Below are 12,628 nucleotides of genomic sequence, written 5' to 3' on the forward strand. Positions count from 1 at the left end.
TCACATGAAAGCTGGTGACAGTTTAGCCAGACTTCCGCACTGAGTGGCAGTTAACAGACCCCACCGGCCGAAATGGGAGGCAGCAGCTCCACTGGAACCGGCCTGTGAGCCGCCTTGCGCTAATGCTAATCTTTGAGCCTCAACTTGTGCGCGTTTGGGTGGGTGGAACTTTAAACAGCGGCGACAACTCGGCAGACCCTGTCATTACATTTAAATGAGTTACCATACAACTTGGTCTTTTATTTACATTTAAGACATTACGAGAACTGTGAACATTATGTTCTCAGCATGGGGGGGAAAAAAAGTATAAATCTTCTTTTGAGGGTTTGTCAAACCATTATTCAGTCAATGAAGCAGATATAGTGACATGGTGCTGGGCAAAAAAAAAAAAGGAAACTAAAAATGAATGTCTCACAATGCCTAATTTTGTCACAAAATGAAGATGCCATTGTAATAACATTTAAACAGGTGATGAATAACGCCCGAAATGTCAACAGTGTTAGTCGTACAGGAAGGATAAAGCGGCACAATATACTGCCTGTTTGGTAGTAGCCATTCAGCACAAATGCTTCAGGAAGAAAAGGAAAGGGGAGAGGGAGGTGAGCCTGGAGAGGTGAGGGAAGACAGGGTGAAATGGAGGAACAGGAAGTGAGAGGGGTATGGGGGGTATAATCTGCCCTGGCCTGGCAAGAATCCCCCTCTGCCGCTTCCTGCAGGATTTGTGTGTGTGTGTGTGTGTGTGTGGGGGGGGTTGAACATGTTTCCAGGAGGCCTTTTCGAAGCGTCCAGTGAGAAGGATCTTTCAGCCCCTGCCGGAGTTTGACTGGAGGGTCTCACATGAGGTGAGCAGAATTGACGAGACGTGTACAAGCAAGCATGCAAGCAGCCAGTCAACGGCACACCCAACAGTAGAACCTCAGTTTGTGAGCACCCCGTTCCACAAACAGATCAAGCAACATTTTCTGAAAAGATATGAATTGGATTTGCTTCACTTTGCAAACAATCACGGCATCCACGTGAAACGCTCAGTTGCGCTTTCTGGCTTTTTTTCCCCTCTAAATCAGCCCTCAGCATAGCCTCTCAACAAAGTTAAAAGTGCAAGTAATTGTGCTCTTCGCAGAGGCAAATCGAATAGATTTTCTGATTCAAATCAACTTTTATAGCACCCTTAGAAACGACTGATCTGTACAGATCCAACTGTAACAATAATCAAAAATTGTCATAAAACACAATGCCAAATGTTAGGACTGATCCTAAAAACGGGCATTTGACTAAATATCCTCTCTCCATGAGGGGGAATATTAACCAGTAAATCATTTTTGTAAGGATGGTGAAATTCTGTAGTCCTGTTTCAATGTCATCTTGAGCACAATAATACTGCAGGTCTGAGTGGTTGGTCGACTTCCCATGGTTGATGACATGTTTTTCCTTGTTCTTCTGCCAACTGATTCAAACGGAAGAAACAGACACATCGGCATTGCTGCTGGCAGTCAAGTTGGGCAATCAATTTTGCCTCAGATTCAAGATGCAGTTAATCAACAATCAGTTCCACAAAAACACATTGTTAAACAATTCATCAATGATGCCCCCCCAAAATAAATACCGGTAAATAAATACATAACCCCCCCCAAAAAAAAAAAACAACTGGCCTTTGTCTTGTTGGTTCAACTCTTTGAAACTCGTAGAAAAGAAACCTACCAATGTCAATCAAATTGAGAACTACTGCTTCAGTGTAGTGGTCTAGCATGGCTGATTGTGCCTCCCCAATGTGGGCATGTAAAAGCGACAGTACATATTTCTGGTGGAGTCGCAGTTATGGGTGGGAGGCGAAGAGAGGGTAAGATCTGAAGGCTCTCTTACCTTCTTTTCCTGGTCTGGGGGTCTATCCATACACTGAGAGGAAGAGTCACTTAAGCTTTGAGATCTACTACCGCGGCCCCTGCGTCTTCGCTAAAAAGGTAAAGAGGAACTCCAAGTTATTGGATGAAGTTCAAAGAAAAGAGGCTTTAACTAGAATCTAGAATAACTCAAGAAAAAAAGTGAAGGGGGGAAAAAAGAAAATGACAGAAGGTCAGGTCAAAATTGAAAAACAAAAGTCGAAATTAAAAAACGGTCACACAAAACTTCCATGTGAATAGTGTATGCTGCAAAAGTGGTGAAATGACTTTTTTTTTCCTGCAAGTGCAAAGCTAAACATTTTAAGAGTGCCAAAACCAAGTTTTGGTCGACAAGTGCCGTAACATCGACAGGCACAAACTCGCTACTTATGATTGTGTGCGTGTGTATACAGCAGACTTTCGACATACAGGGGCGCAGGGGGCAAAAGAGCAGATTTCCTGTGAATGACCCGCTCAGACTAACATGACGCACAGCTGACAAGCAAATTTATATGCAGGAAGGCCAGAGGAACTAGCAGTGGAATTCAAACAACAACAAAACATTCCTCAACACTCTGCACCCCAGTGTCTTTGAAGGGTACAATTTTATTTGGTATCCTATGAGACTTTGGGAAGTCCTTGCCTGCTTGATACTGCTCATAGTGTCTGTTGCCATGGTGATGAACAAGCAGCGATATTACCTCCAGGCATATGTTAAGGACTGCATTCAGTTTGGAGTATTTTTATTGTTATTTCTGATTGCTGTTGTACACCTTGAGATCAACATGATTTGGTGTTTTTCAATGTCTTAGTTACACTCTTGACACATACATTTCTTGAAAAAAAAAACAACATTCGTCTTTGGTCCTCGTGACTCGCGCAACCAGAGTTTTGAGATTAACTGTTTTTGTTGCATCAAATTACTGAGCATTTTGGTAGCACGTCACCAGGATTGTGATGCGCAGAACTTCTCTTGGCATGGCCCATAGAGTTTGCACAAAAAAAGAGCCATTTTGCCAACAAAAACTGCTAGGACGTGATTAGAATGAGCCGTGGTCTAAATTCAGCTAAAATTCGACTCTTTTCTCGAGAGGCACTGTCAACATTGTTCACTAGGTGTTTTCTGAAACCCAACCGGCTTTGCTCACCACCGATTCCCTCTGGCAGAGTGAGCCATACAAATCCGGCATTTACAGCGACAGCCAAAACCATTTACACAAATCAATATGACAGCATGAGTTCTCCCATTTGTGCTCTCACATTAAAACGCTTGTCGGACCTTTTCATACTACCACGGCTATTTAAAGAGCAATATATACATATAGCTTATGTTTTTAACAGTATGTTGTATAACAGTCACGAGTCAGCCAATGAATTGTATGGATTTGGGATGAATTCAAATGATTGGAATGGTGCGCAATGAAGACCCTTCTTGCTCCTATAATCTTGCATTTGTTTTTGGATGTAAGGCTGGGCAATTAATCAATTGACAAGATGCTCTCTCTCTCTCTCTCTCTCTCTCTCTCTCTCTCTCTCTCTCTCTCTCTCTCTCTCTCTCTCTCTCTCTCTCTCTCTCTCTCTCTCTCTCTCTCTCTCTCTCTCTCTCTCTCTCTCTCTCTCTCTCTCTCTCTCTCTCTCACTCTCACACACACGCACACACACACACACACACACACACACAAAATCCGCGCTTGACTCAACAGCAGCAGCAGGAATTCAGTGCATAGGCTGCTCATCCCGTGCCGATACTATGCCCAGCTCAGGTCAGGTTACTCGCTCCCTTGAATGGGGTAATCATACACGGTAGCTTAAAACTGCACCGAAGTTTGAAGACTATGTGCAGAGTGGAACACAAAAAATGTCCATGGTATTGTTCGTGTTATTTTTGAAAGGAAAAAAAAAATTAAGGCTGATACTCTCTGCTGTTTACTCAAGGCTTTACTTGAAGGCCGCCATTCTCTGCCAAACGGGAAAAGGGTAAATGAATTACTAGCAATAGAGGTCACAGAGGTAGCGGTCGAGAGCCTACTTATTGGGGCAAAATTCAATACACAGTAAATACAGGCGCATCCGAGGAATCAGCAGATGCAAAAAGAAACTTCTAACCTGTGCCCTTGGTGCTGACATGTACCATAAAATGTAGCTGGATGTTATACACTTCTGACAAAAGGCAGTCGGAAATGTGGCAGAGGAGTGAAACAGGCTTGGTGGGTGAGCAGAAAAGAAGAATGACAGTAGAGTGATCACTGAATTTGATCAGAATGAACGAACCAATTAGTGACTGAATGGATGACTGGACGAACGAATGAAGGTTGAAAGCAACAATGTCCCGATGTTTTTTACCAAATAAATGCACTTCCTGGCAAGCCATCCTAACGCCAACCGTATTGACTGTATGTCATGAATGAGCTAACATTGTGCGTCACGACCAACAGGCTTACAGAAACATTTAACACAGACCTCAGCTCGAGCTGGTCTAATTCAAGTGGATTAAAAAAAAAAAAGTCTACAGTAAAGCAAAGTGTTCTAACACAGGCTAATTCAAGCAAAGCAAGCTCCCCGGAGGCAGGCCACTCTACCACTAACACAAAATGGAGAGCATTTTAATCTAAATAATGCATGGCATGAAAAATGCTATTTGCCATTATGATTAACCTGGATTTTTAGATCCCGCTTTGCAGTAAAGCGAAATACATTTGCCTTGCCTCGCCTCCTGGACTTTGTCGTGACGAACATCAAGTTTTATTTTTTTTTGGTTTGTGGAATTTGTGCCGAACAGAGATGGCCACTTACCAATTTGCTGTGGTGGTATTTGCAATAACCGCAGTACTTGACGTTGTCTGCATCCGACCCTTGTTCCTCACACAGCAACCCTGCAAACTGGGCACTGTGGCAGGGCAGACACATTAGCGGCGCCAGGATGACGGTGATACATTTTGAAAGTCTGAATTCTTTTGAGTTTCAAAAGTGCCTCTCCTCCGAGCGGTGAGGTAAATGTGACGTGAGGGCATCTCACCATGTGACATGGAAGGCCTGCCTGCAGCCATGTTTGTTACAGGTCATGCATGCTCCGGTGGCCGCTTTACTCTCTCTGCCTTGGTCCTCGCAGATATAGCATGTCTATACAAACACATGTCACAGAAACACACATAAAGGGTCGTACCGATCCCATCACACGACTGGAAATTGGGGCCCGATTGCCGAATTTTCGAAGTGCGGTAGCTAGCAAAAGAAAAAAGGAGCTGACATGCTCAGCCGGTGTGGGGACAATTTGGACGCACGCCCTCTCTTTGTTTTCTCTGTGCACTGCCCAAGTATCAGATTGGCACCCGGAATGCTCACCAGCCCGATCTAATCTAACTTTATTCAAGAGCACTTTCACAACAAACAGTAGTGAGGTTAATCTATTATATCGGCAGATATTCAAAAATCTAATCACTTGGACTCAAGTGCAACAGGCATACTCCTTCAAACATCTTCACGATTGTTACCTTGTTGTAGCGGTCATGGGGCACAGACTGGAGTACGATGGGCTCCATAGTTGAGACATTTGCAAACTCCACCTCAGGTATGTAAAGAGCACACACCACATGGGCCCAGCCTGTAACATTTGGGAGAAAAAAAAATGCTTCACTGGTTCATAACCAATGTTCACGCAATCACCAATTGTTGATTGCTGTGTCATGGCACAGACCAATGTCATTTGCACAAGCAGTTTGCATTGAGAAAACGTGACAGTTGGTACCAGCTTCAAGTGCACATATGCAGTCTACAAAAACATTCACTTCCATGGTTGGTTCAGGGTCATTTGCAACAAAAACTGGGAAATTTGCATGGACTGTCGATGAACAAACAAACCTTGGCCTGTGACTCATATGCAACACCAACATGTCTTCAAATTCCATTTGCAGAGAGTTTTCAGTTCAGTACATAGAATTCTTAACAGAGAACGCCCAAGAGAGTTGGCTCTATTTGGGTCGCAAGTGAAATACACAAAGCCTCAGTAGCGGGTGATGTCAAGTACAACTCAAGACCAACTTGAACAAGAATTAGACTGAGAATCTTGACATTTGTGTGAGGCCTGACGCTGACTCCGAAATAGAAGTTTCACTGAGCTTAGTTAGTATGAGGGATGGGCATAACATAGGAATCGATGAGGGGATTTTTTTTTTTCCTTCAAACGGCTGTCGACCGTGTGGAATTGATTCCAGATTAATAGTGTCTCGGATCAATTGAGGCAGAATGGAATGCACAACTTGTCTAGCAAATTGTCTGTCATCTTGCAACTATTGTGCAGACTGAAGTAATGATGCAACGATACTGTCTGTCTGTCTGTACTCATGCTTGGAAAAATGCTCTGATTCCATCACACCAATACCAGTTCTTCAGCCTGGCATCGCTTCCGGCTAGGAGTCATGCCAGCCGCGTGGATATATTTTGGAGGAAAAGATGGATGACAATACTTGTTGCAGCCACTTGTTAAGTTCGCCGCCCCCCAACCCCCACTGTGTTTTTTATGTGTGTGCGTATACACACACACACACACATATATGTAAATATATATATATATAGGGATTTTGTTTCTATGGCCATCTGTCAAAGTATGTCTTCACATGAAACTGCATTGAATGAGGGTAAGTAATAGTCCTCCTGCCAACATCATTGCCTAGTACGATTCTGCCGTTGAAAGAGAAGTTTATAAGATTGAGATTCTGCCAACCAACGATAAAATACTTAGAACCGTGTGAATAATTGAACTGTAGCTTTTAATTTAGTGCAAAAAGAGCATTCCGAACAAACATGCAAGTGAGAACGAGGCAATCATAAGTCAACTGAATTCGAACACTGAACATTTTCATTGATACAGTTGCAATTAAGTGAAGAGGCTTTTTATTGTGCCACTTAACAGGCACAGCGGCTGCCTGTCAGCAAAGACACACTGACAGCAGAATTGATGACAAATTGAGGAGTGGCAGAAGGAGGTGAGCCCGTGGTCAGATGGAAGTGGAAGACTTCTGCCACATCGGAGGTGTCTGTCTTTTGCCTCACAGAGGAAACAAAAACAGGCTTAAACTTACAGTTGAACCCCTGACCTGCCTTTGACCCAGCTGGCAGGACAGGAGCGCGGGGCAGAGGGCGGGACAGGGAGAAGGCGGCGGGTGTGAAATGGGGCATGTTGGTGTTTGGAAGTCCCTCCAAGAATCTGGAAGAGGCCTATAAAACAGGACTATAAAAGTGGCACGGCCTTGCTCCTCAAGCTAACGATCCACATTGTCACCAGAAAACACCTATTGTGAAGCCGTGCAACCAAGAAGTCCAATGTGTTTGGACGGTGAACCTTTGTCAACATATTCGTGTTGTGGTTGAAATTCAAGGGAAGCTGAGCCGCAATGGCAAAACAAAGCTCTTGGTATGAAGGTTAACGCTAGAACCGTGACAATCACTGACCTGAGTCCATCATAGCCGTCATTTCGGTCAAAGCAAACGTACTGGGAAGCATAGACGACGCTCAACGGGACCCTAAGAATGCAAACGATGCCACCCAAATCCTTCCAAACACATTTCTCCATCTTCTCTGCTGGGTCGCCACAACACATACGAACGAGTAACGCCGACATGAGTTAAGAGTGTGTCGCAAATCGGCGCCATATCAATAAAGTTCAACTTTCTTTTCTTGTCTGGTGGCAAAAATGTACATAGTTTAACAAGTTGAGGAAGAGGAGCTGACAGGACAAGATAATGAAAATGGAAGGGAAGGAGAGGGGGAGAGGAAAAGGACAAGCAAGAGCAGGGTCGTGGGAAGGCTAAAAGAAAGGAGAAAGTAGTAAAACGGTGTGTGTTAGTGTTGTCATGATGCCTCCCAACAGGCCTGGACACAATCCCACAGCTGTGCCTCTCTCTAGCTGATTCAAAACACACACACACACACACACACAGAATATTTACATTCTCAACCAAACTGACCTCCCGGTGAACCCGGCAAGGAGACTCCTTACAGGCTATGCACTATACCCAACTTGGCCCACCCCCTCATAAACACACACACACACACACACACACACACACACACACACACACACACACACACACACACACACACACACACAAACATAAAAGATAGACTGGAGAGGAAGGTGCAGAGAAATCAGCACACACTCACAGACTAACCAAACAGCAGCTCTCACAGCACGCTCAAACGCCTTTAACTTGCCGGCGACATGCAATTAACGACACAAGGGCCAGAGTGTGCTCTGCGAGCGTGGCTGTGTGCGTGTGACGCTGCGTACCGCCATTGTCCGTCCTCTTCAGGGCGCCATCTTTGTGGGGACACAGCTCACATCTCTGTGGATCAACGAGAAGCACCAAGTAAGCCATGGTGGCGACGGCACTCGTATCGTGACAATTTGGTGTTACTTAAGTGTGCACATTTTGTGTTACTTAAGCATGCACAAATGATATAAAAGCACGTGAAAGAAATGTACTCTGAAGTCTTAAGTGATGCTGTGAATGTTGCACTTCAAACTCTGGATTGTGGTGCTGGTCCATTGTATTTGTGTCGAGTCTCAAAACTGGATCCATTCAACTGTAAACACCTTTATCAACATGAAGTCCGTCTATGTTTGACAAACGCTTGCGATTGTGAAGAAGGCTTTATTGTTTGTCAAGGTCAAATTAAGTTGAAACTTCTACTTCCACAGATGGGACGCAGAAACAAGGGAGCCTCGGTTATATGCCCATAATCCTCTATCAATGCCTGTCACGCATATTTAATTAGATGCGTGACACTTGACAGTAATTGGTGCTGAGCGGATCTGCCAGATGTGGGTGGGGCTTCAAATATGTTCAGGACAATGGCAAAAAAAGGAAAAAAAGTGTTCTTCAAATAAACGTGGTTATTTGAGGAATACAGATTTGTTTCAGGCTACCTGACATTTCAACCTGAAATCGAGCTTTCTTGCCACAATCATAACGTAAACAGCACTCAGAGTGTGAAAGCCCCCAGAAAGCCGAACAATCAACATTGTAGAGCATCAAAGCTTCAACCATCTACATGATGGCTGTGTCATAAGTTATGGATAATGTGAAAGTTTCACATGACTGGCAATGGTCAATACAATAGTTGTCCGACCCATTCACTGCGATGTGTTGAAATAGGGTAATATGCATTTCCACCCCAAAAACATTGGTAGTAAAAAATAAAAATAAAGTAGAAATGAGCGTGGAAGGCAAGACTCACCACCCGAGCCGCTCTCTCCTGAGATTCACACTTTCTGCAGAACCACGGACCAGTGGGCACCTGTACAATGCCATAACAGGCTGCAGAGAAATGAAAACAAAGCACAATGAGCAACAGAGGGGGGGGGGGGCATGCCTGGTTAAGACGTGTTAAAATCCTTCAAATAAATGCATTGTTTTTCAACGGAACCAGAATCAAGCTCCTCCCATGGCCATCTCAGTCTCCAGACCCCAACCCCATTGAAAACCTGCGAAGTGCGCTCAAGAGGAGAGTGCAGAGAAGAGGACTCAGGTTGCTGGAGGATTTACAGCGATTGTGAAAAGAGGAATGGTCGAAGATTCCCCTTTCTGTATTCTCCCATCTAGTGAAACATTACAGAAGTTTAGGTGCTGTTTTGTCAGCAGAGTATTATCATTGGGGATCCTAACAATTTACACCTGACCTGACCCTGACCTGAAAGAACACATCTTGGCCAGGGGTGTCAATAATTATGGAAGGCAGTGTGTATACAGTACTCTCTGCAATAAAGAACTACATTTGCTCGTTTGTTTGTTTTCTCCTCTCTCTATTAGCGGACCGGTGATCGGAACCGCCCATCTGATAGTACCGGGGATCCTAACAATTTATGTATTTATTCGAAACTAAATAACACATCTTGACCAGGGGTGTCAATAATTATGGAAGGCAGTGTGTATACAGTACTCTCTGCAATAAAGAACTACATTTGCTCGTTTGTTTGTTTTCTCCTCTCTCTATTAGCGGACCGGTGATCGGAACCGCCCATCTGATAGTACATCAACTGAAAAACAAATGAACTGCCAGAGTAGAATGCTACGTTGACAGCATTAGTCTCTTAGAGTATGTTTCATTTCCTCATTACAGCAGGGTAACAAAGTTTACATGCGTACTCATCATAGGCAGGCCCTTAGCGGGCAATTAGTTTAATTGCTGCCATGAACTGGATAAATGTTCATCCTGGGAAAGTCACTGAAACTGGTCGCTTGATAATTGTCCTCCATTAATGACTGTTGCTACTTCCACTATGTCAAGTGACCCCAAAAAATATATAGAAAACATTTAATTCCGCTACTTCTGTTTCTACAATCAGATGAGAAAGTTAGGGCGAAATTAAAACATGAAAAAGCATGGCTATGGCAAAAACTACTGCTGCATTACACCGGCTCCGATAGGACACTGTCACTACTTTGCATTTGGCTAATTGGCGTGACATTCGGTTACGCCGTTTCCTTTCCTTGCAGCTTGCATAAAGCACTGTGCAATGGGGGATGTGACACACAAAAGGTGCTGGTGAATGGGAGAGAAGCACCGCGTTCAAGTGAACGTGCGGGGTACTCTGCTAATGTGACATCAAGGGTAGGCCAACACCAGGCTTGTTTGGAGACCAACTGAGGGACTGCACATGTCAAGAGAGGGAAAAGGCTGACGGTCCAACATGGGGAGAGACTTGCCACTAAATCATTCACACTGATACAGCCGCGACTGTCACACAAATTCTATGCGCGATTTTCACATGTATCGAGAACATGCGTTTGTGGCTCAGTGGACGCACAAACGGCACGCCATTTTCAAGATATCCACACACGCGTCTCAGAGACTTACGTGCTGAACGTCCACGAGGAGGCGGTGCTGCTGTCTCTATTGAAGTTATTATATTAATTGAATTCCATTCATTTCAAAGGGAAATAGTACCTCGATTTTTGAACGTTTCAAGTAACAAACAGGCTCACAGAACCAATTAAGTTTGTAAGGTACCACCGTACTTATATCATGACACACTCAGCCATATCGCCTATCCTGAATCCACGTTTACATATCATTGTTTCCCGAAACATGAAAAGGTAAAGTGATAAAGCCACGGATTTGATTGCATTGTTGCTGTAATCTGATTTCTGACTGACTGACATTTGTTTATGCCACACTTGTTTGGCGGAATGTTGTGGAGTTGTCACACGGAGCGCTGCATGACAAAGTGTTTGGTGAGTTAAAAACTAGAAGTGAAGTTTTTAAATAGACCAGCTTTCATGCTAATTCACAGCTCATCTTCCTTTATTTTAGTGTTAACCTAATCTATGGGACCGAAACATTTACGTATAGTAACTCTGATATTGTTTTTTGGAATGGAGATACGTTTGTTGCTTGTGTCTGTTAAAATTGTTAACTGTATATGACAAGAGGACACTGAAAAGGTAATTGCATCTAAATAATACCGAGAACCCCCCAAAATACGACATTCTTTTTTCTAAATTGTTCAACCCTTCTAGAGAGGTAAACGCCTGTGGGGAGGGTTTTGTTTTCTTCGTACCAAGTGAGTCTAACACACATGGTGAGCAGCAGCGTTTGTCAACACAGCCATTGTCAACACTTATCATTAGTTAGACAGAGAATCACAGATTTGTATCATTGAGACCTTTACTGAACACATCGAGTATTGGCATTATTTTACGGTTGGTGAACGTTACCTCACCCTAGGTTGGCAAGGATGACATTTTGACAGTTTGACGCTTCTTCCTTCTTCGTGTCAAAACCCTGGCGCAGAAATGCAGGACCAAAGAACGTTCGGGCTGTGTTTGAAAAACAGCGGCTCACTTGACAAATACGACCCAGCGAATGCAGTTGCGTTTTCGTGCCCTCGAGCTTGGCCTTGGCAGCCGGACCCTCCATAACCTTGCACCGGGCTAACTAGCTTGCAAGCTAAATGCTAACTAGCTTAGGGGCGAGTGACGAGCTTACCCTGGTGCACAGCGACGTTGCAGCCGTGTCCGTCGCAGTATACGAGCGGGTTCTCCGCCCAGCCTCTCTCGTCTGAGCAAACACAACACCCTCCAATCATCTCCTTCATGTTACTCGTCGACAACTCTGTGTCCACCAGCAGACAACGCTCTCCGGAGACCATCTACGAAGAAACTGAACATGCGGAGCAATACCACAGGAAGACGAGTCAAATCCTTCGCTTAACGCGTCCCTCGATCCTCTCCCACGCTGCATTTGGTCCCACTCGTCCGAATTCCCATGTTTTAAACGTGTTTATGTGCTTTCTTGACGCGATATTTTCAACCAAAACAACCACTTCGCGACGCAATCAGGAGGTTGTCGGGGGGGGGGGTTCCTCCAAGTGAAACCGGAAGTACGTCATGACGCAATGCGCGTTGGCGTACGTGCAGCCTTCCCGGAAGTGCAAGATAGGTTGGCGCATGTGAACCACTGCATTTCAATAAACATCAAACAAAAAATAATTTTATCCTATTAACTACATGTTAGTGCCATAATTTGTATTCAAAGAATTACTCCCTGTGGACATTTTGCACTGTGATCTAGTGTTGATTTGCTTTGTTAAAACATTGCTGTGTAAAGCAACGTGAGGGGGAAAAGTGTGCATGTAAAGTTATCATTTTAAACCTTAATAGTTGAAGTGATTTTAAACTTTGAATACAAACTATGTATGTATTAGAATACATAGTACACTAGTTACACAACGGATGGATTTGATTATAGA

At 44.0% G+C, this 12,628-nt stretch overlaps 1 protein-coding gene across 1 annotated transcript in view; it reads right to left on the reverse strand.

Moving 5' to 3' along the window:
* mllt10 (MLLT10 histone lysine methyltransferase DOT1L cofactor) overlaps window positions 1-12,266 on the reverse strand; it is a 33,031-nt gene extending 20,765 nt beyond the window's left edge. Inside the window, exons 1-7 of the mRNA XM_019875534.1 lie at window positions 11,866-12,266; window positions 9,115-9,194; window positions 8,165-8,219; window positions 5,369-5,478; window positions 4,894-4,997; window positions 4,671-4,764; window positions 1,861-1,950 (exon numbers count right to left, since the gene is read on the reverse strand). Of these exons, the coding sequence (XP_019731093.1) occupies window positions 1,861-1,950; window positions 4,671-4,764; window positions 4,894-4,997; window positions 5,369-5,478; window positions 8,165-8,219; window positions 9,115-9,194; window positions 11,866-12,028 (696 nt within the window). The 5' untranslated portion in view covers window positions 12,029-12,266. The remainder of the gene's footprint in view (window positions 1-1,860; window positions 1,951-4,670; window positions 4,765-4,893; window positions 4,998-5,368; window positions 5,479-8,164; window positions 8,220-9,114; window positions 9,195-11,865) is intronic.
* Window positions 12,267-12,628: the final 362 nt, after the last annotated feature.

Source organism: Hippocampus comes, unplaced genomic scaffold, assembly GCF_001891065.2.
Source record: "Hippocampus comes isolate QL1 unplaced genomic scaffold, H_comes_QL1_v1.1 scaffold226, whole genome shotgun sequence".
NCBI lineage: Eukaryota > Metazoa > Chordata > Actinopteri > Syngnathiformes > Syngnathidae > Hippocampus > Hippocampus comes.